The 21,325-nt window shown below is 43.7% G+C and overlaps 1 protein-coding gene across 9 annotated transcripts in view; it reads left to right on the forward strand.

Annotated features, from left to right (window-relative positions):
• Positions 1-21,325, forward strand: part of LOC132380994 (plasma membrane calcium-transporting ATPase 1-like) — a 344,539-nt gene that overhangs the window by 209,664 nt on the left and 113,550 nt on the right. For all 9 annotated transcript variants that reach the window (XM_059950036.1, XM_059950039.1, XM_059950041.1 and 6 more), the window contains 2 exons: positions 5,281-5,478; positions 9,997-10,251. In XM_059950036.1, the coding sequence (XP_059806019.1) occupies positions 5,281-5,478; positions 9,997-10,251 (453 nt within the window). The remainder of the gene's footprint in view (positions 1-5,280; positions 5,479-9,996; positions 10,252-21,325) is intronic.

The following is a 21,325-nucleotide window of genomic DNA, read 5'->3' on the forward strand; positions in this document are numbered from 1 at the left end:
TTATTGAATTAACGCACAGATAAATATGTCACTCAGGCTGGGAATGGCCATTACACTTCAACATTTATTCTTTATATTGGGAATAATTTTTAATTGTAATGCATTAGTTCGAGCTTTTAACTGCAGAGAGTTTGAACATAGGTCAGCTCGTGATGGAAACTGTCCTCCCCTCCAAGGGCTCTGTCTACATTTCCCACTGCTTCGGTAAAGCAACCAGCTAAGTCAAAGACACCCGCCCACCCTGGACGTTCTCTCTCCTCCCCTCCCCCATCATGCAGAAGGTACAAAAGCCTGAAAGCACGTACTAGCAGGCTCAAGGGCAGCTTCTGTCCGTCTTCATGTGTTGCTTTGGATTTCCAGCATCTGCAGACTTCCTCATGTTTATGCCTTTTCAAGGTGTCCTTCATGGTGGGGAAGGGTGTACCTGTGACGTAGCTGGCCAAGTCTACAACCCTCTGCGCCCTTTTTTGATCCTGCACATTGGAGCCCCCCACACCGGGTGGTGGTGCAGCCAGTCAGAATGCTGTCCGCTGTATACCTGTGGAAATTTGTAAAAAAAATAGTTGGTGGCGTAACCAAATCCCTTCAAAGAGATAACGAAGTCGAGCTGCTGGCATGCCTTCTTCCTGATGGAATGGCAGTGTAGCCTTAAAGAATCAGATCAGTGTTCAGTTCCTGCCGCTGTCTGTATGAAGTTTGCACACTCTCCCCAAGACTGTGTGCCTCCAGGTGCTCCACACTCCAAAGATGTACGGCTTAGAGTTAGCAAGTTGTGGGCGTCCCATGTTGGCGTCAACACTCTGCGGGCTGCCCCTAGCACATCCTCAGACTATGTTGGTCATTAAGGAAAATGACACATTTCACTGTGTGTTTTGATCTACAGTACTGTGCAAAAGTCTCAGGTGCGTGAATATACAGTAGGAGGGTGCTTAAGACTTTTGCACAGTACTGTACTGCAGTAATCTTATATTATTGTACTGTACTGCTGCCCCAAAAAAAGACAAATTTCATGACATACGTGAGTGATGATAAACCTGATTCTAATGTGGGTCTCTATTGTGGACTGAGAGTGGGAAGGGGGCAGGGAGAGGGGAAGGGAGAGGTGAGGGAGTGGGAAGCACCAGAGAGACATTCTGTAATAATCAATAAACCAATTATTTGGAATCAAATGACCTGGCCTGGTGTCTTAGGGATGCGTGAGTCTGCACCTGTGCTGCCCCCTACCCTTGAGCTTCCTCCTCTGCCACCTGTCCCACACCCCTCCCACAGCACTCCATCCTCACTATTCCCAACATACTTTGCTCCTACCAGATTTACAAGCTCACTCATCACTCCAAATTAACAAATACAGTACTGTTCCCATCTGTCCATCACCCACACACCCCTCCCACTGGGTCCCCTCCCCCCCCACTGTTCCCATCTGTCCATCACCCACACACCCCTCCCACTGGGTCCCCTCCCCCCACTGTTCCCATCTGTCCATCACCCACACACTCCTCCCACTGGGTCCCCTCCCCCCACTGTTCCCACCTGTCCATCACCCACACACTCCTCCCACTGGGTCCCCTCCCCCCACTGTTACCACCTGTCCATCACCCACACACTCCTCCCACTGGGTCCCCTCCCCCCACTGTTACCACCTGTCCATCACCCACACACTCCTCCCACTGGGTCCCTTCCCCCCACTGTTCCCATCTACATGCCCCACCTCCCTGATTTGATTCCATGCTCTCCAATCAGATCCCAGTATCTGCAGCCCCTTGTCACCTCCACCCATTACCTCCCAGCCTCTGTCACCATTGCCGGTCTCACCTCCTCTATCTGCCTATCAGCACTCCTCACCTGGATCCACCCATCACCTCCCAGCCTCTGTTGCCATTCCTATGCTCCCCTCCTCCATCTGCTTATCAACACTTCATACTGCTTCTCTTGCCCCTGTTTGCCAGAAGCAACATTGACCGTTGATTGGCCATTCATCGACCTTCCGCAGATGCTGCCTGACCCACTGAGTTCCTCCAGCAGTTTCTTTTTGCTTTATATCTGTGCTCTCTGGTTTTAGCTAAACATAGAAGAAGCATAAAAAATTCTTCCTATTTTCCCCATCACTTGCTATACGCCTTCACCTCACTGACTCTCACCCTTGTATCTGTCAGTCCAGGCAAACCATCGCAGCTCGAACCATAGACTCTCCATTTCCTTCCATAGGCATTGCCTGACCTGCTGAGTTCTTCCAGCAATCTGTGTGTATGTCAAAGTAAATTTATTATCAAAATGATTGTGATGCATTTTCTTGCAGGCATTACACATTTCTAACAAGATAAAATCATTACGAAAACTATACATAAAGACTTAATGTGCAAAAGAAGAGAAACAGTGCATGTAAATAATAATACTGAGAGTATGAGTTGCAGAGTCATTGAAAGTGAATTTGTAGCTGGCGATTGACCCTAGTTCAGGAGCCTGATGGTTGAAGGGTAATAATAATTGTCCCTGAACCTGGTGATGTGGGATCTAGCGCTCTCGCACCTCCTGCCCAATGGTGGTAGCAAGAAAAGATCATGGCCTGGATGGTGAGGGTCCTCGATGATGGATGATGCTTTCTTGTTTTCTGGAAAATTAGCTTGTGGCAGCACACCATGTAAATAGGCTCAGGGGGGGCAAGGGTTTTGCTTGTGATGGACACTTGCTGTGGATTTTTGCCTTCCTGGGCATTGGTGTTTCCATACCAGGCTGTAATGCAGCCAGTCAGAGTACTCTCCACTGTGCACCTATCAGAGTCGGTCTAAGTTTTAGGTCAAATGCCAAATCTATGTAAGCTTCTTCTAAGAGGTAGGGGTGCTGTTGTGCCTTTTTTTGTGGTGGCTCTTAGGTGCTGGTCCTGGGACGGATCTTCTGATACGGTAACACCAAAGAATTTAAAGTTACTGACCCTCTGTTGCTTCAGATTCCAGCAGCTGCCTCTGGTTCCAGCTTAGATATATTTATCTTCCCTTTCGGCGAAGAGAGGTGGTGGTGGTTGGGTGGAATAAAAACCTTCCATCAGAACTGATGTCTCCACAACCTCATTTGTTCCTGTCACAAACCGTGCTTCCGTTACCTTTTGTTGCTGAGCTACGGGTTTGATAGGCTCATCAAATCCGCATGTCCTTACCCTTACAAAGTACAGCCAAACCTCCTGGAAAATTAGCTCGATAGGATCTGTTTAATGGATAAACAAGACTATTTTTGGTTCTTAACTGTGTTGAAATGTTAATGTGAAACTGTAGCTTCTTTTATATTTGGTTTCGAGATGCGTCATGACCTCCTGACTGACAGAACCAGTTACCGCACTCAATAGCAACAAACAATCTGCTGAAGGAATTCAGCAGGTCGAACAGCGTTTGTCACTCCAGGTTCCAGAAACCTGCATTCTCCTGTGCCTCCAGTGAATTCAGCAGGGTTCCTCTTGGCTGCTACATTAGAATGGAGTAGGATAGAAACTCAGAGTGTTCAAGCCAGTTGGTTTAGTAGGTAGGCCAGTTGATTACTGGACATTCTCCCTCATGTGACAGAATTTGCGGAGGGTTGATGGAGAAGTGGGGAGTATAAGACCATAAGACATAGGAACTGAATTAGACCATTCAGCCCATCGAGTCTGCTCTGCCCTTCCATCATGGCTGATTTATTATCCTCCTCACCCCTGTTCTCCTGCCTTCTGTCCATAACCTTTGACACCCTTACGAACTGAGAACTATCAACCTCCACTTTAAATATACCCAATGACTTAGCCTCCACTGCCATCTATGGCAGTGAATTCCACAGATTCACCACTCTCTGACTAATGAAATTCCTCCTCATCTCTGTTCTAAAGGGGTGTCTAAGGCGGTGCCCTCTGGTCCTAGCCTCACTCACTATAGGAAGCATCCTCTCCACATCTACTATATCTAAACATTCGATAGGTTTCAATGAGATCTCCCTTGTTCTTCTAAACTACAGTGAGTACAGGCCCAGAGCCATCAAACTCTCCCATAAGTTAACCCTGACACTCCCAGGATCATTCTCATGAACTATACAAGTAGTAGTAGTCTCTCGAAGTCCGAGGAAGACGGATGTGTTGCGCAGTCAATGTCTGTGGGCACGCATATGACTTCTGAGGCCGAAGTCCAAAGCGCAGATATGGTTGCAGATGGGACAAGGAGCACCGCCTGTTGGGGCAGGAGCGGACGCCTTCCTGTGTCCTTCTTGACTCGCCTTGAGGTGCTGCATGTGCCAGTTGGCTTGGAAGCTGTTTGCTGCCTTGGGGCGTAGATTGCGCCACTTGGACCGATCAGCAGCAGTGTGTTCAAGGTCGCGGGGCTGGAGTTTGGCCCACTTGAGGTTGTCTTTGTACCTCTTCCTTGGGCGACCTTGGGCATGGTTGCCCTGCTCCAGTTCTCCATAGAACAACTGAACAAGTAGGATGAGAGTAAATGGGTGCTTCACAGTCAGATACATCATGAGTTCATGGCCCAGAAAGCTCAGAAGGGCCTGTACCTCTCAGGAGGCTAAGGAAATTTGACATGTCTCCTTTGACGCAAAGTCAGATTAAAATTTCTTATCTAAGTATGTATATTATTACTACATACTACCTTGAGATTCATTTTCTTGCAAGCATTTACATGAAAATGGAGAGATGCAATTGAATCTATGAAAAATTCTACATAAAACTGACAAAAAAAGACGAATTGAAGCCCAATATCAAAGATAACACTGAGAATATGAGTTGCAAAGTAAGCCTGCAGGCTTTAGAACCAGTTCAGAGTAGCGGTGAATAAAGTGATCCATGCCAGTTCAGGGGATTTGAGTATAACTGTCCGGAATCTGAAGGTCTGGAAACTAAGGCTCTGTTCCTCCTGCCAGATGGTAGTAGGGAGAAGAGAGCATGGCCTGGATGGTGGTGGTGCTTGATGATGGATACTGCTTTCTAGTGCTTTCTGTGGCTGTATAACCTGCTATAGCTTCCAAGAGCAACACACAAAGCACTGGAGGGACTCATTGGGTCAGGCAGCATTTACGGAGGGAAATGGACATTCAATGTTACGAGTTGAGACCCTTCGTCACTATCCAGGTATTGTCCCAACATAGATGGCAAACTGTGGGATGTCCAGTCTTAAAAACAGAGACATTTAACCAACTACAGTGGAAGTGAGATCTAGCCATTTTGTTGTGTTGATTGTGTGTTAAAATTAATGCTTGAAGTTTATCTCATTGACAATTGAGATCTTTGTTGGTAACATCCAAGTTTTTCCTTTCTTTCCGCAGGTTTATCCGGCAACCCAGCTGATCTCGATAAACGGAAACTAGTATTTGGTCAGAACTTTATACCTCCCAAAAAGGCAAAAACCTTCCTGCAGTTAGTATGGGAAGCATTGCAAGACGTGACATTAATTATCCTAGAAATTGCGGCTATCATCTCGCTGGGCCTCTCCTTTTACCGCCCTCCAGGACAAGACAATTATTGTAAGTATCCGACTCTTCTCTTAATAAGATTCTGTGAAAGCTGAGTGAACAATTAAATTCAATACTGAAACATTCAATTCCTTATCTACAATGTCTTTACAGGAACAGGGAGTTTTAGTTTTGAGGAGATGTCGGCTGGTCTAGAGTTGATTTCCTATGTAGGGCGCTGAGGAAATATTTAATTGAAGTGTACAAAATTGTCAAGGGTTTAAACTTTCCCTTAGGAGAGAAGTTAATAACTTGATGTACATTCCTGGAGATTAGTAAAGGCATTTGACAGAGGTTGAGGACAATTCAAAGTAAATTTACTGTCAAGGTACCTTATGTTACCTTGAGATTCATTTTCTTGCAGGCATTAACAGGAAATAAAGAAATACCATAGAATTTGTGAAAAGCTCTACGTACAACAGACAAAGACTAACAAATAACCATTGTGCAAAAGAAGACGATCTGTGCGAATAAAAGTAACACTGAGAGCATGGGTTGTAGAGAGTCCTTGTAAATGAGTCTGTAGGTTCTGGCGTCCATTCAGATTTGCGGTGAGTGGAATTATCTGCACCTGTTCAGGAGGTAGGCTAGTAACTGTTCCTGAACCTGGTAGCGTGGGACCTAAAGCTCCCGTACCTCCTGCCCAAGTAGCAAAAAGAGAACGTGGTGAAGAAGTTTCCACCGAGTGGGTAGAATGATGCAGAATTATTAACCTACACAAAACAAAATGATTTGATTTAATTAGACCATAAGATGTAGGAGCAGAATTAGGCCATTTGACTGTCAAGTCTGCTCAGTCATTTCATCATGGCTGATCCATTTTCCCTCTCAGCCCCAATCTCCTGCCTTTCTCCAGTATCCTTTCATGCCCTGACTAATAACCTTCAATTTTATATTGGTTTTTCATGGAAAATAAAAACAGCAAATGCTAAAAAGGGTTTGGCCAGTCAGACAAAACCTCTTAGGAGAAAGATAAACAGCCAATGTTTCCAGTCAGGGACCTTTAAAGCTGCGACAAGTAGGAGAGAAACAGGCTTCAGGATGAAAAGGAAATGGAGAGGAGAGATTTAACAGCAGGATCAGGTGTGTGATAAGGTGCAATTCTCTACCACAAATTTGGCAAGCAAAACTTGAGTCAGGTTCAAAGGTTCATTTATCATCAAACTGTGCATGCAATACACAACTCTGAGATTCTTCTTCTCCAGATAGCCAGGAAACAAAGAAAACCCATGGAAGTCAATTCAGAGAGAAACAGCAGACCCATCCCCCACCCCCAGCTCAAAATAAGAACAACAACATAATCACCAAACATTCCCCCAGACCCTGCTCCCCCAGTTCGAAACGCAACAAGAATGTCGGCCCCCAATTCCCCTTTTGCTCACACAGAATGCAGCAAGAACGTTGGCCCCTAAATCCTCCTCCACTTGCACAGAATGCAAGGAAAACACCAGCCCCCCCCCCCACATGAATTGCAACAAGAAAATCAGCCCGATTCCCCCTTCCCCTGCACAAAAAAAGAAAGAATGGGCAAAAACACAATATAAAAACCATAAGACTGAAAAAATCCAGAGAAAGTCTCAATCCAACATTGATCAATTGGACAGGAATCAGATTGTTTTGAGCTAATTCTATTTCTTCTGACTCCTTGATTAAGTTTGTTTGGTTTTCTCCTTAATTTAACAATGAGGGGCTTCTGCTCTGTTAGGTCTATGTTGGACTGGGCTGTAGAATTGTTATTTTTGTTGTAGTTTAATATGCCAATGCTAAAAACTGCGGCAGGGACTCAGCAGGCCAGGGAACATCTATGGAACTGCATAAACAGTTGACGTTGTGTGCCAAGGCCCTTCAGGCTGAGAAGGAAGGGGGAAGATGCCAGAATAAAAAAGGTGGGGGAGGGGAAGGAGGCTAGCTAGATGATTTTAGGTGAGGACAGGTTAGTGGGAAGGGTAAAGGGCTGGAGCAGAAGGAACATTCCTGTGCTTGTTTATATTGTTATATAATTACCTGTATACCCGAGATTGTTCAGTGAGTTTTAAAGTGGTTCAACTTCCCTCTGTATTGTTCTAGAAACTTCTTGGTTTCATTAGTGGGTATTATATTGCTTGAATCTGGCTATTTAATTGGTTACACACACACACACAATGCTGGAGGAACTCAGTAAGTCAGGCAGCATCTACAGAAAGAGTAAACAGTCAACGTTTCAGGTCGAGGCCCTTCAACCGGACTTAACTGCTAGCTCTTGGAATTTCAATGGAATTGGTGATCAGGTATAAGAAGAGCAGACCATCTTAGTTCACTCTTTTATTTTTTACCCTCTTTTCCTGACACGTTTGCTCTTCGCACCTCCTTCTCTTTCTCCTTCCCTCTTTGTCTCTCACCACGCAGCCTTTCCTCTTGTAACACTTAATAAAAGGATCATGATCACAAGTTTATGTCTCTTCCTTGACGTCCAAAGAACCTTTGGATCACAAAGGCATTAGCATCCAACGCCAACGTTTCCCCACTATGTTAACTTCCAAAGAAATTTCAAAAGTTAAAATGAAATTTTCATGATTTTAAGGACAGCTGATTTACTTTCGACTTTACTTCCTCAGTTCACTTGACATGGAATCTCAGAACAGCAGCAGGTAGAATCTAAAAATTTATTATTCCAGTCATCCATGAGTGAAAATAGAAAATACTTCTATGCATAAAGGAAGAAACAGAACTCTTCTCACCGGCCTATCACTTCCCCCAGGTCCCTCCCCTCTTCCCTTTATCCTACGGTCCTTTCTCCTCTCCCATCAGCCCTTTTACCTTTCCCACCCCCCTGACTTCACCTTGTATCTATCCTCCTTCCCTCCTCCCACCTTTTTATTCTGGCTTCTTCCCCCTTCCTTTCCAGTCCTGAAGAAGGGTCTCGGCCCAAAATGTCGACCGTTTATTGATTTCCATTGATGCTGCCTGGCCTGGTGAGTTCCTCCAGCACTTTGTGCGTCTTGCAAAAAATAGAACCTTTATCCAAAATTTATGACTGTTCTGGGTCATTTATGAACTTAAATTGTGAGGGTTATAGTTTGATTAGTCATAAGTATTAAAGGTTGGTCAGATCGAGCTTATTGCCATTTGCACAAGTACACGTGCAATGAAAAACTTACTTGCAGCAACAATGCAGGCACAGAGCATCAGGTAAGCACCATTCACAGGAAAAACATAAATTCTGAACAATTGTTACAAGAAAGAACAAAAAAATGGCCATTTTAGTTTGAAGAGGCAATAGTGTTACTAAATGGTAGTGATCAGGATTTTGCAGATTGATTCAAGAACCAAAAGGTTGAAGAGAAGCATTTGTTCTTGAACCTGGTGGTGTGGTAATTAAAATAAATTGTGCAAGATATAGAAACAATACATTTTTTTATTGTTTTGGTTTCCAGATGAATTAAAATTGGTTCTAAAAAAAAATTCCCATCTTGTTCATTCAGAAGGGGGATATTTCTGTACATTGAAGATAACATGCCGCCCTCACCCCTGTCAGCCACACAGACACGCAATAAAACATAATCATTTTACTAAATGTCTGGATTCACAGTGCGTTAGAGAGGGGCAGGTCCCTTGTGGAACAGTGGTTTCTGTATCTCCTTCCCGATGGTAGCTGCAAGATGCCATGACCTGGATGGTGGGCATCTTTGACGATGGATGTGTCCTTCCTGGGGCAATGCCTCCTGTAGATGCTATCAGTGGTGGGAACGGATGTATCCCTGATGTATTGACGAAATACACTACTCTCTGTCGCTTCTAATGTTCCTGCACATTCGAGTTGCCCGTACTGGACCATTCCAGCAGTACTGGGAAAAAGCTGAGCCATCAGCAGGGTCTGGCTGGTTGGCAAAGCAGACTTAAGGGATTAATGGCTCGAGGTGCAAAGTCTGACAGTCATACACTCAGTAGCCACTTTGCTAGGAGTGGAATCCAGTGGTTGTAACCCATCTACCTCAAGGTTTGACATGTTGTGCATTCAGAGATTCTCTTCTGCACAGCGGTCTTGCGAGGTGTGCTTATTTTTAATCGCTGGTGTTCCTGTCGGCTTGAACCAGCCTGGCTATTCTCCTCTGACCTCTCTCATTAACAAGGCATTTACCTCCACTGGATGTTTTTTTTAAAGTTTTGTGGCCAATCTCTGTAAACTCTAAAGATGGTTGTGTGTGAAAATCCCAGGAGATCAGCAGTTTCTAAGATAAATCACCCCAGCTGGTATCAACAATCATTCTACCATCGAAGTCACTTCGATTACATCTCTTCTCCTTTCTAATGTTTGGTCTGACAACAACTGAACCTATTTTTGTGTGTGTTGCAACTGAACCTCTTGGCCATGTCTGAGTGCTTTTACACAGTGAGTTTTTGTCATATGATTGGCTGATGAGATATTAGCATTAACATGTAGTGTGCTTTTTAAAGAGGCCACTGACTATATGTTAAATAATGCCTTGTAATTTAAGTTAATTTATTCAGTTGACTCTTTCCATCAACTGTATTTCTATTCCCCCCCCCCAGTGTGTGGAGATGCCGCAGGTGGCGAAGATGAAGGGGAGGCAGATGCTGGTTGGATCGAAGGGGCGGCTATCCTCCTCTCGGTCATCTGTGTGGTGCTGGTGACAGCCTTCAACGACTGGAGTAAGGAGAAGCAGTTCCGTGGGCTGCAGAGCCGCATCGAGCAGGAGCAGAAGTTCACCGTGATCCGAAAGGGCCAGGTTATCCAGATCCCGGTGGCTGAGATCGTAGTCGGGGACATTGCCCAGATCAAGTACGGTGAGTGATCAGCAGGGACCAGCGATGCCTTCGACAGGGGAGTCAGAATGACGTTTGTTATCACTGACGCTTGTCATGAATTTGTTGTTTTATGCAAGACAAAAATAGCATTACTACAAGCTACAAAAATAAATGAATGGTGTGAGAGAGAAATAGTGAAATCAGAGTGGTGAATCTGTACAATTTATTGGCACAGGTGGCAATTGAGGTCAAATTATTTAAAGTGAAGGTGATAGGTACTTAGTGAGTAAGGGCGAAAAGGCAGGATAATGGGGTTGTGAGGGATAATAGATTAGCCATGATTGAATAGCAGAGCAGACTCAATGGGCCAAATGGCCTAATTCTGCTCCGGTATCTTACAGCACACGGGGAGTGGTAGCACAACCTCAGAGTAGAAGGGCGTCTCCTTAGAATGGAGATGAGGAGGAATTTCTTTAGCCAGAGGGTGGTGAATCTGTGGAACTCATTACCACAGAAGACTGTGGAGGCCAAGTTATTGGGTATATTTAAAGCAGAGGTTGATAGAGTTCTGATTAGTAAAGTCATCCAAGGGTTACGAGGAGTAGGCAGGAGAAATAGGGTTGAGAGCAATAATAAGTCAGCCATGATGGAAATCTGATGTTGGAGGGGAAGAAGCTGTTCCTAAAACATTGAGTGGGGGATCTTCAGGCTCTTGTACCTCATCTTTAATGGTTGTAATAGGAAGAGAGCCAAAATCAAGCTTATTATCACTGTCATGTGTTGTGAAATCGATTGTTCGGTGGGAGCAGTGCTGTGTACGTTTCTTTTTAAATCCAATAGCTTACAGAAATAGTGCAAAAGCAAAATTGTGAAGATGAAACCATTCAGATGGCAGAAGGGTCAAAGGTCAAGGATCAACTTGTATTTGCGGTACACCTTTACACGCTTTAGGGATTTGCTGCAGTGCATTGGTGCAGACATACAACTAAAATCATTCAATAATTATAAAGGGTAAACAATGATGTAAATAATTTTAGAAGTATAGATATAGAACAAAATATGCATAAATACATAATTCATCCTCATCCTTATCGACTGTGTCATATGAGTGGGCGATCATGGTCTGGACCATGATTGTTCTTGGCAAATTTTTCTACACAGAACTGCTTTGCCATTTCCTTCTTCTGGGCAGTGTCTTTACAAGATGGGTGACCCCAGCCATTATCAATTCTCTTCAGAGATTGTCTGCCTGGCATCAGTGGTCGCATAACCAGGACTTGTGATATGCACCAGCTGTTCACATGACCAACTATCACCTGCTCCCATGGCTTCACATGACCCTGATTGGGGGGCTATGCAGATGCTACACCTTCCCCAAGGGTGACCTGCAGGCTAGTGGAGGGAAGGAGTGACTTGCACCACCTTTGGTAGAGATGCATCTCCACCCTGCCACCCAAAAAGAAACCCATAAACTCCAGCATTTATGGCAACATAAACAACATTATAAATAGTGTTTAAAGTGTTTACAGTGCCATGCAGTGGTGTAATAGATAGTGGAGAGGGTGCTATCTAGAATAGATGATCAGATTAACTGCCTGGGGGAAGAAGCTTTTAAGGTGATGTGTTTTTTCTTTTAATAACCCTATAGTCCACAGAAATAACCTACTACTCTTAAAGTCTACCTCCCCTGTTGCAACACTTGAAGTTACTCTGTTTTAAGCTTGCTGTCTAAATGGGAGATCCCTTTCAAATACGACTTTTTACCTTAAATGATTTTTTTACCTCTACAGGCCTTGACTTTATGTTCTTAACGGAGACCTGGATAAAGCCAAATTAATGTAGCCAGTTATCTGAACTATGCCCCCATGACTATGACGGTGTCAGCGTATCAAGGGCTCTTGACAAGGTGATGGGCTTGCTATTGTGCTCATAAAGCACTTTAGGTTCAATCTGCTGTCTGTCAGCAATTTTTCAAGTTTTGAGGTACATATCTTTAAAATTTGTGATACGGATCCTGTCCTCTGTGTTGTAGTTTATCGCCCTCCTAAATCCACTATTAGAATTCTTGCCCTCTATTATATTGAGCTATGACACGATTCTCGTCTCTGGTGATTTCAATATTCATATTAAGGATCCCTCAAATGCAAACTCTATGGCAGCTGAATTCATAGATCCTACCCAGCATGTCTCTGACCTACCCATCAACTTGGAAATACACTGGACAAAAGGGTTAAATATTATTAATGCCTCTCTGTCTGATACCAGTATCCCCGATCATTTTTGTGTATATTTTGATGCCCTTCTGCCTGGAGCCAAGACTACAAAATGAATTACAGTTTTTAAAAAAAAGTTTCTCGATACAATTTAAGTTCTTTGAGCTGGCTAGTTTATGTAACTTAATCTGCTCAGTAAATTAAATGGTTGGTTCTTTCAACATCTGAGGCCCTCCCTTGGTCGGGTTGACCATGGATGTTGCATCCCAGCTGACTACATGATAGGCAAGCTAAGGCAGTACGATACAGAGAGCAAACTGTTGCCCCCTCCACACAGTTGATGAATCCAAAGGAATGGCGGACCCTGTTACAGTTTGGCACAGCAGCTTCGCAGAAGATGACAGTCAGTGTTGAACTCCACGTAGGACTGCCTGAGGGACCTCAGCTTCGGTTTTTCCCTCGGGGTTTGTTCCAGAAGCCTTCCCCATGAGTGGGTACAGCTGCAAGGCAGCAGAGGTTTGAGATCAGAGTTTACCTTCTGTAGATGAGCTGCCAGCCACAGCTGACGGGCCTCATCTGCACGAAGCGAATGGTTTTAAGGCACCAGTAGCCCACCTTTGCCCTTTCTCCTGTCAGTAGAAACGGTTCTGCTATACTTAGTAGCTGAGCACACATGAAGGCCAGGAGCTAGACTTGGTTTCAACAATAACTTAACAAATATATTAAACACAGTGGCCCCACTTAGAGTTAAAAATAAATCACTTAGTAAAACATCGCCATGGATAACTAATTCTGTCAGCAAACTCAAGTAATCTTGTAGAGTAGCTGAGAGAAAATTGAGGAAAACTGGACTAGAAGTCCTCCATAGTATTTACAAGTCCCCTACTTTTCTCCTTATACATGCTACTCTTAGGAGACATCATTCAAGAGCATAAACTTGATTTCCACAGTTATGCAGATAACACAAAGTTGTATATCTTGGTTGAGCCTAATGATGATAACATGCTGTCTTCTTGGACTTCTGGTATGGCTGCAATAAACAAATGGATGAGCAATAATTTCCTAAAACTGAGTGAAGATAAAGCTGAAATACTTTCAGTTAGATCCAGAGCCAAAAAAAGATAAACTTCTTGATAAACTTGGAAACATGGCTGCCTGTGTAAAATCAGAAGTAACTAGCCTGGGTTTTATCTGTGATTTAGCTTTGAGTTTTAAACCCCACATAAAGAGAGTGACCAGAACAGCAATTCCACACTTAAGAAATATTGCAACGATACATCAGTTTCTGTCACATAGTGATGCTGAAAAACTCATTCTCCTCTTTACATCAAATGGATAGATCACTGCTGTGTACTTTTCACTGGCCTTCCAAAGGAATCTATCAACAAACTTCAGCTCATTCAGAATATTGTTGCTAGACTTTTAACCAAAACCAGGATGAAGGAACATATCACTTCTGTACTAGTTACTCTGCATTGGCTTCCTGTATCATTTAGAATTGATTTTAAAGTTCTCTTACTTGTTTTCAAAGCTCTTAATGGTCTGGGACCGGACTACACAAAGAATCATTTTCTTTTCATAATGATGCGCAAACTCTCAGGCCTTCTCCCACCGTCACTTAAATTTAAACAATTTCCCTCAAAAGATAATTGGCAGGTCAGCTTTTTTGAAGTACGCTCCTAAGTTATTGAATTCAACTCTTAAAACTGTAAGGGATGCAGACTCGGCACTTTCAATTGCCAGCTCAAAACCTATTTATTTAACCTTGCTTTTAACTAAAATATTTTTGCCTTTTATTTTCCTTTTTATTTTTATCTTATTTTCATGTTTGCACTTTATCCCATTGTAAAGCACTTTGAACTATGTCGTCTGTATGAGAAGTGCTCTGTTAATAAAATTATTTATAGGTAGATAGATAGGTAGACTGCAGCGAGGTAGTCACCCATAAGTGGTCAGGGAGAGGGAAAGGAAGTAGGCAGACAGCACAGAGTACCCCTGCGGCCGTTCTTAATAATAAGGGTACTGCTTTAGTTACTATTGAGAGGGACAATCTACAAGGGTCAAAGGAAAGCGACAGGGTCTCTGGTACTGAGTCTGGTGCTGTAGCTCAGAAGGGAAGCAGGAGAAAAGGACTGCAGTAGTGGGAGGGGCTTCCATTGTTAGAGGAGTAGGCACGAGATTTTGTAAATGTGAAGAGACACCCAGATGGTATGCTGCCTCCCATCTGTCAGGGTTAGGGATGTCTCGGATCGGGTCAGTGGCATTCTAAAGGGGAAGGCTGAGCAGCCAGGAGTCTTGGTACACGTTAGCACCAATGACAAAATGTAGGGAAAAAAGAGAAGATAGGGAGCTGAAAAGCAGGACCTCTAGGGAAGTAATCTCTTGATTTCTGCCTGTTCAAGCGCTATCGAGGGTAAGAATAAAATGATTTGGCATATGAATGCGTGGCTGAGGAACTGGTGCAGGAGAGCAGGATTTCAAATTTCTGGATCATTGGGATCTCTTCCTGTGCAAAAGGAACGGGTTACACCTGAACCCGAGGGGGACCGATATCCTTGTGGGCAGGATGGCCAGAGTGATAGGGCTGAGGATGGGACAGTGTACAAGTTGAGCAGAGTGTAGTGAGACCCTGAGGAAGGACAGGCAGATGATAGAGCTAGATTGCATTCAGTGGGACGCGTGGCAGTGTAACAGGGGGACAAAATCGAAAAGGGTGATGAATACAGGACTGAAGGCGTTATATTTGAATACGTGCAGTATACAGAATAAGTAGATGATGTTGTAGCGCCATTAGAGATTGTTAGGTATGATGACGAGGGCATGACTGAGTCATGGCTGGAGGAAGAACATGGTGGGGAGCTTAACGTCCAAGGATACACCTTGTATCAAAAGAACGGCAGCTAAGCTGAGGGGTGTTGTGGCTCTGTTGGTTAAAAAGAAATGAAATCAAATCATTAGAAAGAAGTGACATGGGATCGGAGGAGTTAAGAAACTGCCTCTGAACTGTAGCCAGGACGTGGGCTACAAACTACAATGGAAGATAGACAGGGCAAGTCAAAAGGGCAATGTTATGTCATTGGGGATTTCAGTGTGTAGGTAGATTGGGAAAATCGGGTTAGTGCTGGATCACAATAGAGAGAATCTGTAGGATGCCTACAAGATGACTTTTCAGGACAACTTGTCACTGGGCCCACCAGGGGAAAGTCAATTCTGGATTGGGTGTTGTGTGATGAACTGGATTTGATTAGGGAGCTTGAGGTAAAGGATAAACAAGCAAGAATAACTTGCTTAATAAATACACAGTTGCAAGTAAAGTTTGTGAACCCTTTGCAATTACCTGGTTGTCTACATTTAATTACTCATAAAATGTGGTCTGATCTTCATCTAAGTCACAATAATAATAACCACCATATATTTCCTGTGGCTACTGATCAGACTTGCACAACAACGAGGAGGAATTCTAGACCATTTCTATATACAAAGCAGTTTCAATTTATTAATAATTGTGGGACATCTTGCAGGAACATCCCTCTTCAGCTCATGCCACAGCATCTCTATCGGGTCTGGACTCTGACTTGGCCAAACCAAAACACAAATTTTCTTCTTTTTTAAACCATTCTGTTGTTGATTTACTCTTGTGTTTTGGATCATTGTCTTGTTGTATCATTCAACTTCTATTAAGCTTCAGGTGACAGACCATTCACTACCGTGGCATTCTCCTGTAAAATGTCTTGATACAATTTTGAATTCATAATTCCCTAAATGATTGCAAACTGTCCAGACCCTGAAGCAGCCCCAAAACATGATACTCCTCCCACCATGTTTCACAGTTGGAATAAGGTTTTGGTGTTGGTGTGCAGAGCCCTTTCTTCCTCCAAGCACAACAATGTGCATTTCTGCCAGGAAGTTCAAATTTTGTCTCTTCTATCCACAGAACATTTTCCCAGAAGTGTAGTGAAAAATCCAGCTGGTCTTTTGCAAACTTGAGACTTGCAGCAATTTTTTTTTCGGAGAGTAGTGGTTTCCTCCGTGGTGTCCTTCCACAAACACCTTTCTTGTTCAGTGTTTTTCTTACAGTGGACACATGAACAGAGACTGTAGCAAGCTTGAGAGATTTCTGCAGGTCTTTTGCTGTTTCCTTTGGTTTCTTTCTTATGTCCTTCAGTTTTGCATGTTGTGCCTTGGTGTGATCTTTGCAGGATGCTCACTCCTAGGGAGAGTAGCAGCAGTACTGAGTTTCCTCCATTTGTAGACAATTTCTCTTACTGTGGACTGATGAACACTCAGGTCTTTAGAAACGCTCTTGTAGCTTTTTCCAGTTTCGTGCATCTCTACAACTCTTCTTCAAAGGTTCTCTAAAAGTTGTTTTGATGGAGGCATGGTGCACATAAACAGATCTTTCTTGAGAAGAGCAGGCTCTGTCAGTAACCTGACTGCGTGTGTCTTTTTTATCGGGCAGGGCACCTCTACAACCCACACCTCCAATCTCATCTCATTGATTGAACACCTGACTCCAAATAGCATTACCCCAGAGGTTCACATAGCTTTTTGAACTTGGACTGTGATTGTTTAAATTTTATGCTCAGTATTGATGAGAAGAAGTACAAATTGTTTGTGTGTTATTAGTTTAGGCAGATTGTGTTTGTCTGTTATTGTGACTTAGATGAAGATCGGACCATCAATTATGAGTAATTAACGCAGAAAACTGGGAAATAGCAAAGGGTTCACAAACTTTTTCTTATAACTGTAAATCAATTAAGTAAGTTATTCTTGCTTGTTTATCCTGTAATATTGTATCCTGTCGGTTTTTATGGATTGTCATAATAATGATAATTATTATTATCATAGTGCTTCGAATGGGGATCTTTTAGAAAAAGGCAATTTGTCGGGTGGATGGTGTCCACAAAGGTGTTTCCTGGCCCCTTCTTTGTCCTGGACCCATCAAGACCTGCAGTGATGGTGGACTGCAGCCGGCGACCTTTTCTGCTGTCCTGCCAGTTCACAGTAATCTTTGTATATTAGAGAGGATGCCACACCCCAAGCCCTGAGGCAGCTTTGCCTGATGTGCCGTGAGATTGAAAGCTAAGAGTTTATCCTCGATATGGTTCTTAATGTTATTAATCTCAGATCTCAACAACACAGCCATTTTAGTGTTGTCTATCTCCTAGGTGACTTACATTTGAGAGAGTGATAAAGAGTATATGAAACTCTTATCACGGCACAGAAGTAGGGCCCTTCGGCCCACGATTTTCATGCCAATCACCTCAACCAGTCCCTTTCCCCAGCCCTTGTTTGCTAACAATTAGATAGGCAGCTGAGAGGGAGAGCCTCACAGAGTTACGTGGAAAAAGCCAGAGAATAGGACCAAGGTGGCTTCTCTGACTAACTTCCAGAGAAGGCACGGCACAGCTGCATAACACTATCATTGTACCAGCCATCCAGGTTCAGTCCCTGCTACTGTCTGTAAGGAGTCTGTATGTCTCCCCTTGACCACATATATTTCCAACAGGTACTTTAGTTTCATCCCACGTTCCAAAGATTTATGAGTTAGTAGGTGAATTGATCACATGGGTGTAGTTGGGCGGCACAGGTCCAAAACTGCGCTGTATCCCTAAGTAAAAAAATAAATAAAAATTTGAAAAAAATTATTAATGATGGGCTGAATGGCTTCATTTTGTGTCATAACTATCTTCTGCTTCTCTGGTTACCACATTGGAGGAAAGATGTACTTGCCTGGGTGCGAGTGAAGAGGGAATTTGATGATGTTGTTAGAACTGGAAAATTGGAGCTGTGCCTTGAGTGGATTAGTTACCATTGTTTACTTCAGGACCGCAGAGACTGAGATGATTCAGTGTGTAAAACAGAAGGTCAGGGAGACTGTAGATCGGAAGGGTGGATTTCTTTTCACGCCATGGTCAAAGACCAGGGGGCATAGATTTCAAGATTCAAGGTTGTTCATTGGCATACTTCAGTATTGGAGGAGGTTCACGAAAATGATTCCGGGGTTGAAAGGCTTGTCATATGGGGAGTGTTTGATGGCTCTGGGCCTCTATTCACTGGAGTTCAGAAGAATGGGGGGGGATCTCATTGAAATCTGTCCACCTCGAATGTATAGAGGATATTTCCTATGGTGGGGGAGTCAAAGACCAGAGGGCACAGTCTCAGAATAGAGGGTTGTCCTTTTAGAACAGAGATGAGGAGGAATTTCTTTAGCCAGAGAGTGATGAATCTGTGTAATTCGTTGCCACAGGTGGCTGTGGAGGCCAGATCATTGGATGATTTAAGGTAGAAGTTGATAGATTATTGATTAATCAGGGCATGAAGGGACACAGGGAGAAGGCAGGGGATTGGGGCTGAGAGGGAAATGGATCAGTCATGATGAAGTGGCGCAGCAGACTCAATGGGCCAAATGCTAGAATATCCTCTAGTACACAAGTAAAAAGGGGAATGAACTGATTGTTACTCCAGATCTGATGCAGAATAAAAAAAACACAAGAAGCTTAAAGAACACAGGGGGCAAAATAAAGCAAAATAAATATAAATATAAAAACAATCCTATAAAGCAACGTACGCTGTTACGAACCCCGTAACTGGGTCACTTACCAGCCAAGATAGAGAGGTCCATTGAAGTCTGATGGTACTATTTTTAACAGTATTTATTGATAAAAAATACACAAAAATAATATCAATGCAAACATACAGATAATATACGTCGTCAATACTAAATCTAAAAGCGCGGGTATAATAAGAATCAAGAAGAAATAGCTCTATCGTTATCTAGGGGATAATGTATTGTCCGATGGAAATATAAAAGTCACTTTAGTTCGTTCAAGCTGTAGGATGCAGCCTTTTTGGTTTGAGAGAAAGACGGAGGTTTAACTTGCCCATTCCTTTTATGATGTCAATTCTTCGAGAGTGGTTGGGAGTTGGTTTCCCCGTTGTTAGCTAAAAGCCGTTCTTCCGTGGTAAAAGCCACCGGTTCCGGGGCAAATGGAACCAAACGCACATGGCCTCCTCCCCCACCGGCTTCCGCTATTACGGGATCGCTAGCATTTCTTCTGGTGCGTCTGAGGGGCTGTTCCCACAGACCCTCTTTTATCCTGACTCACAGGATCTCAGATGTCAATCAGGTTGGGGGTAATGCAATCCCTCTCTCAACCAGCCCACTTTGCCTGAGGGCTTCCACGTAGCACAGTATTGCAATAAACAAGTCTGTCTCCAAGTGACAATGGCCGTTTCCCGTAGCTTTATATCGCCGGGGGGATCAAGACATTCCGCACGTCTCTCTCTCATTTCCTGGGTCTCCTGACCCAAATCAATAGTGATCTTGCGATTCTCACAAAGGAGGGGGCTACCCCGCACCCTTCGGCCCCTCAGAGCTGTGGTACATTCATAACAACGCAAGTAACTTATATACAGAGTGTTCGGCTGTACATAAGGTGACACTAGGTGATGTGTATGTAGGTGTGGTGGGGTAGGTTAGTAAGTGGAGGTGTTGATCAGCCTGAGGTAGCTGTTTTGGAGTCTAGTGGTCATGCCGTGGATGCTGTGTAGCCACTTCCCTAATGGGAGAGGCCCCGTCATTGAGGAAAGGTGTGCTAGTTCTGGAGATGGTCCAGAGGAGGGTCACAGGAATGATCCCAGGAATGAAAGGGTTAATGTATGAGGGGCATTTGATGCCTCTGGGCCTATACTCACTGGAGTCCAGGAGGATCGGTGGGAGTGTGGGGAGGGGGGGAGAGTCTCACTGAAACCAAATAGATGCTGAAAGGCCTGGGAGGGTGGACATGGAGAGGATGTTTCCATAAGTAGGATGATATATGAGCTGAGGACATGGGCGTCAGAATAGAAGGACGTCACTTTAGAAATGGGATGAAGATGTATTTCTTCGGCCAAAGGGTGCTGTATCTGTGGAATTCATTGCTATAGAGGGGTTGAAGGCAATGGCCATGAATGTATTTAAGGCAGAGATTCATAGGTTTGTGATTGGTAAGGAGGTTAACAATCGTGTGGAAAATGAGGTTGAAAAGAAACAGCAGTGATTGAAAAGAGCAGAATCGATGGGCCAAATGGCCTAATTCTACTATGTCTTGTGGTCTTAAGCAATCAGCTGGCTTGGGGCAGCTTTGAGCTTTGGAAAGTAGTGTAAATGGAGTCCACTCCATATGGTTTGTACTGCCAGATCGGCATCTCAGTTGACAGACACTGGAGGTGACGGGTGGATCCAGGTGAGGAGGAGCTTTAGGCAGATGGAGGAAATGGGTGCTCAACAACTGAAGTGGTCTCGGTGAGCCAAAGGAGTAGTAACCCTTACTCCGTATCCCAAGGGTTCCGGACTTTTGTTATTCCATGGACCAATGTCATTAAGCAAGGGGTCTTGTGCTGTAATAGCGTTAATGCTGATGTTATTTGCTTTTCCTACATTTAGGCTGCCTGGGGTAGCAAAACGAGTCAAATTTGAGTTTATTCTCATACATATGTGTTCATGTGTGCAATGACAAATGTTTGTTCCCTCCTCTCTTCTCTTGCTCATTATGACAGTGCCGTTTAGGGCAGCAATGAAGGTCCCCCATTTCTGGTGATGTTCCAGGCTTCCTTCATCATATCAGTAGCTTCCAAACTTACTTGCAACAATATCAAATTACAGAGTAAATTTATTAAGTTATGTCACTGTCACCGTGTACTACCATGAGATTCGTCTTCTTGCAGGCATCTACAGGAAGATAAAGAAATACAATAGAACTTGTGAAAAACTGTACGTAAATAAAGCATGACAACCAACACGCTGAGGACATGAGTGGTAGAGTTTTTGAAACTTGAGTTCTTCGGTTGTAGAATCAGTTCAGAGTCGTGAGTGAAGTTGTCCACACTGGTCCAAGAGGCTGATGGTTCTAGGGTAG

This window comes from Hypanus sabinus, chromosome 25 (genome assembly GCF_030144855.1).
Source record: "Hypanus sabinus isolate sHypSab1 chromosome 25, sHypSab1.hap1, whole genome shotgun sequence".
NCBI classification, from domain to species: domain Eukaryota; kingdom Metazoa; phylum Chordata; class Chondrichthyes; order Myliobatiformes; family Dasyatidae; genus Hypanus; species Hypanus sabinus.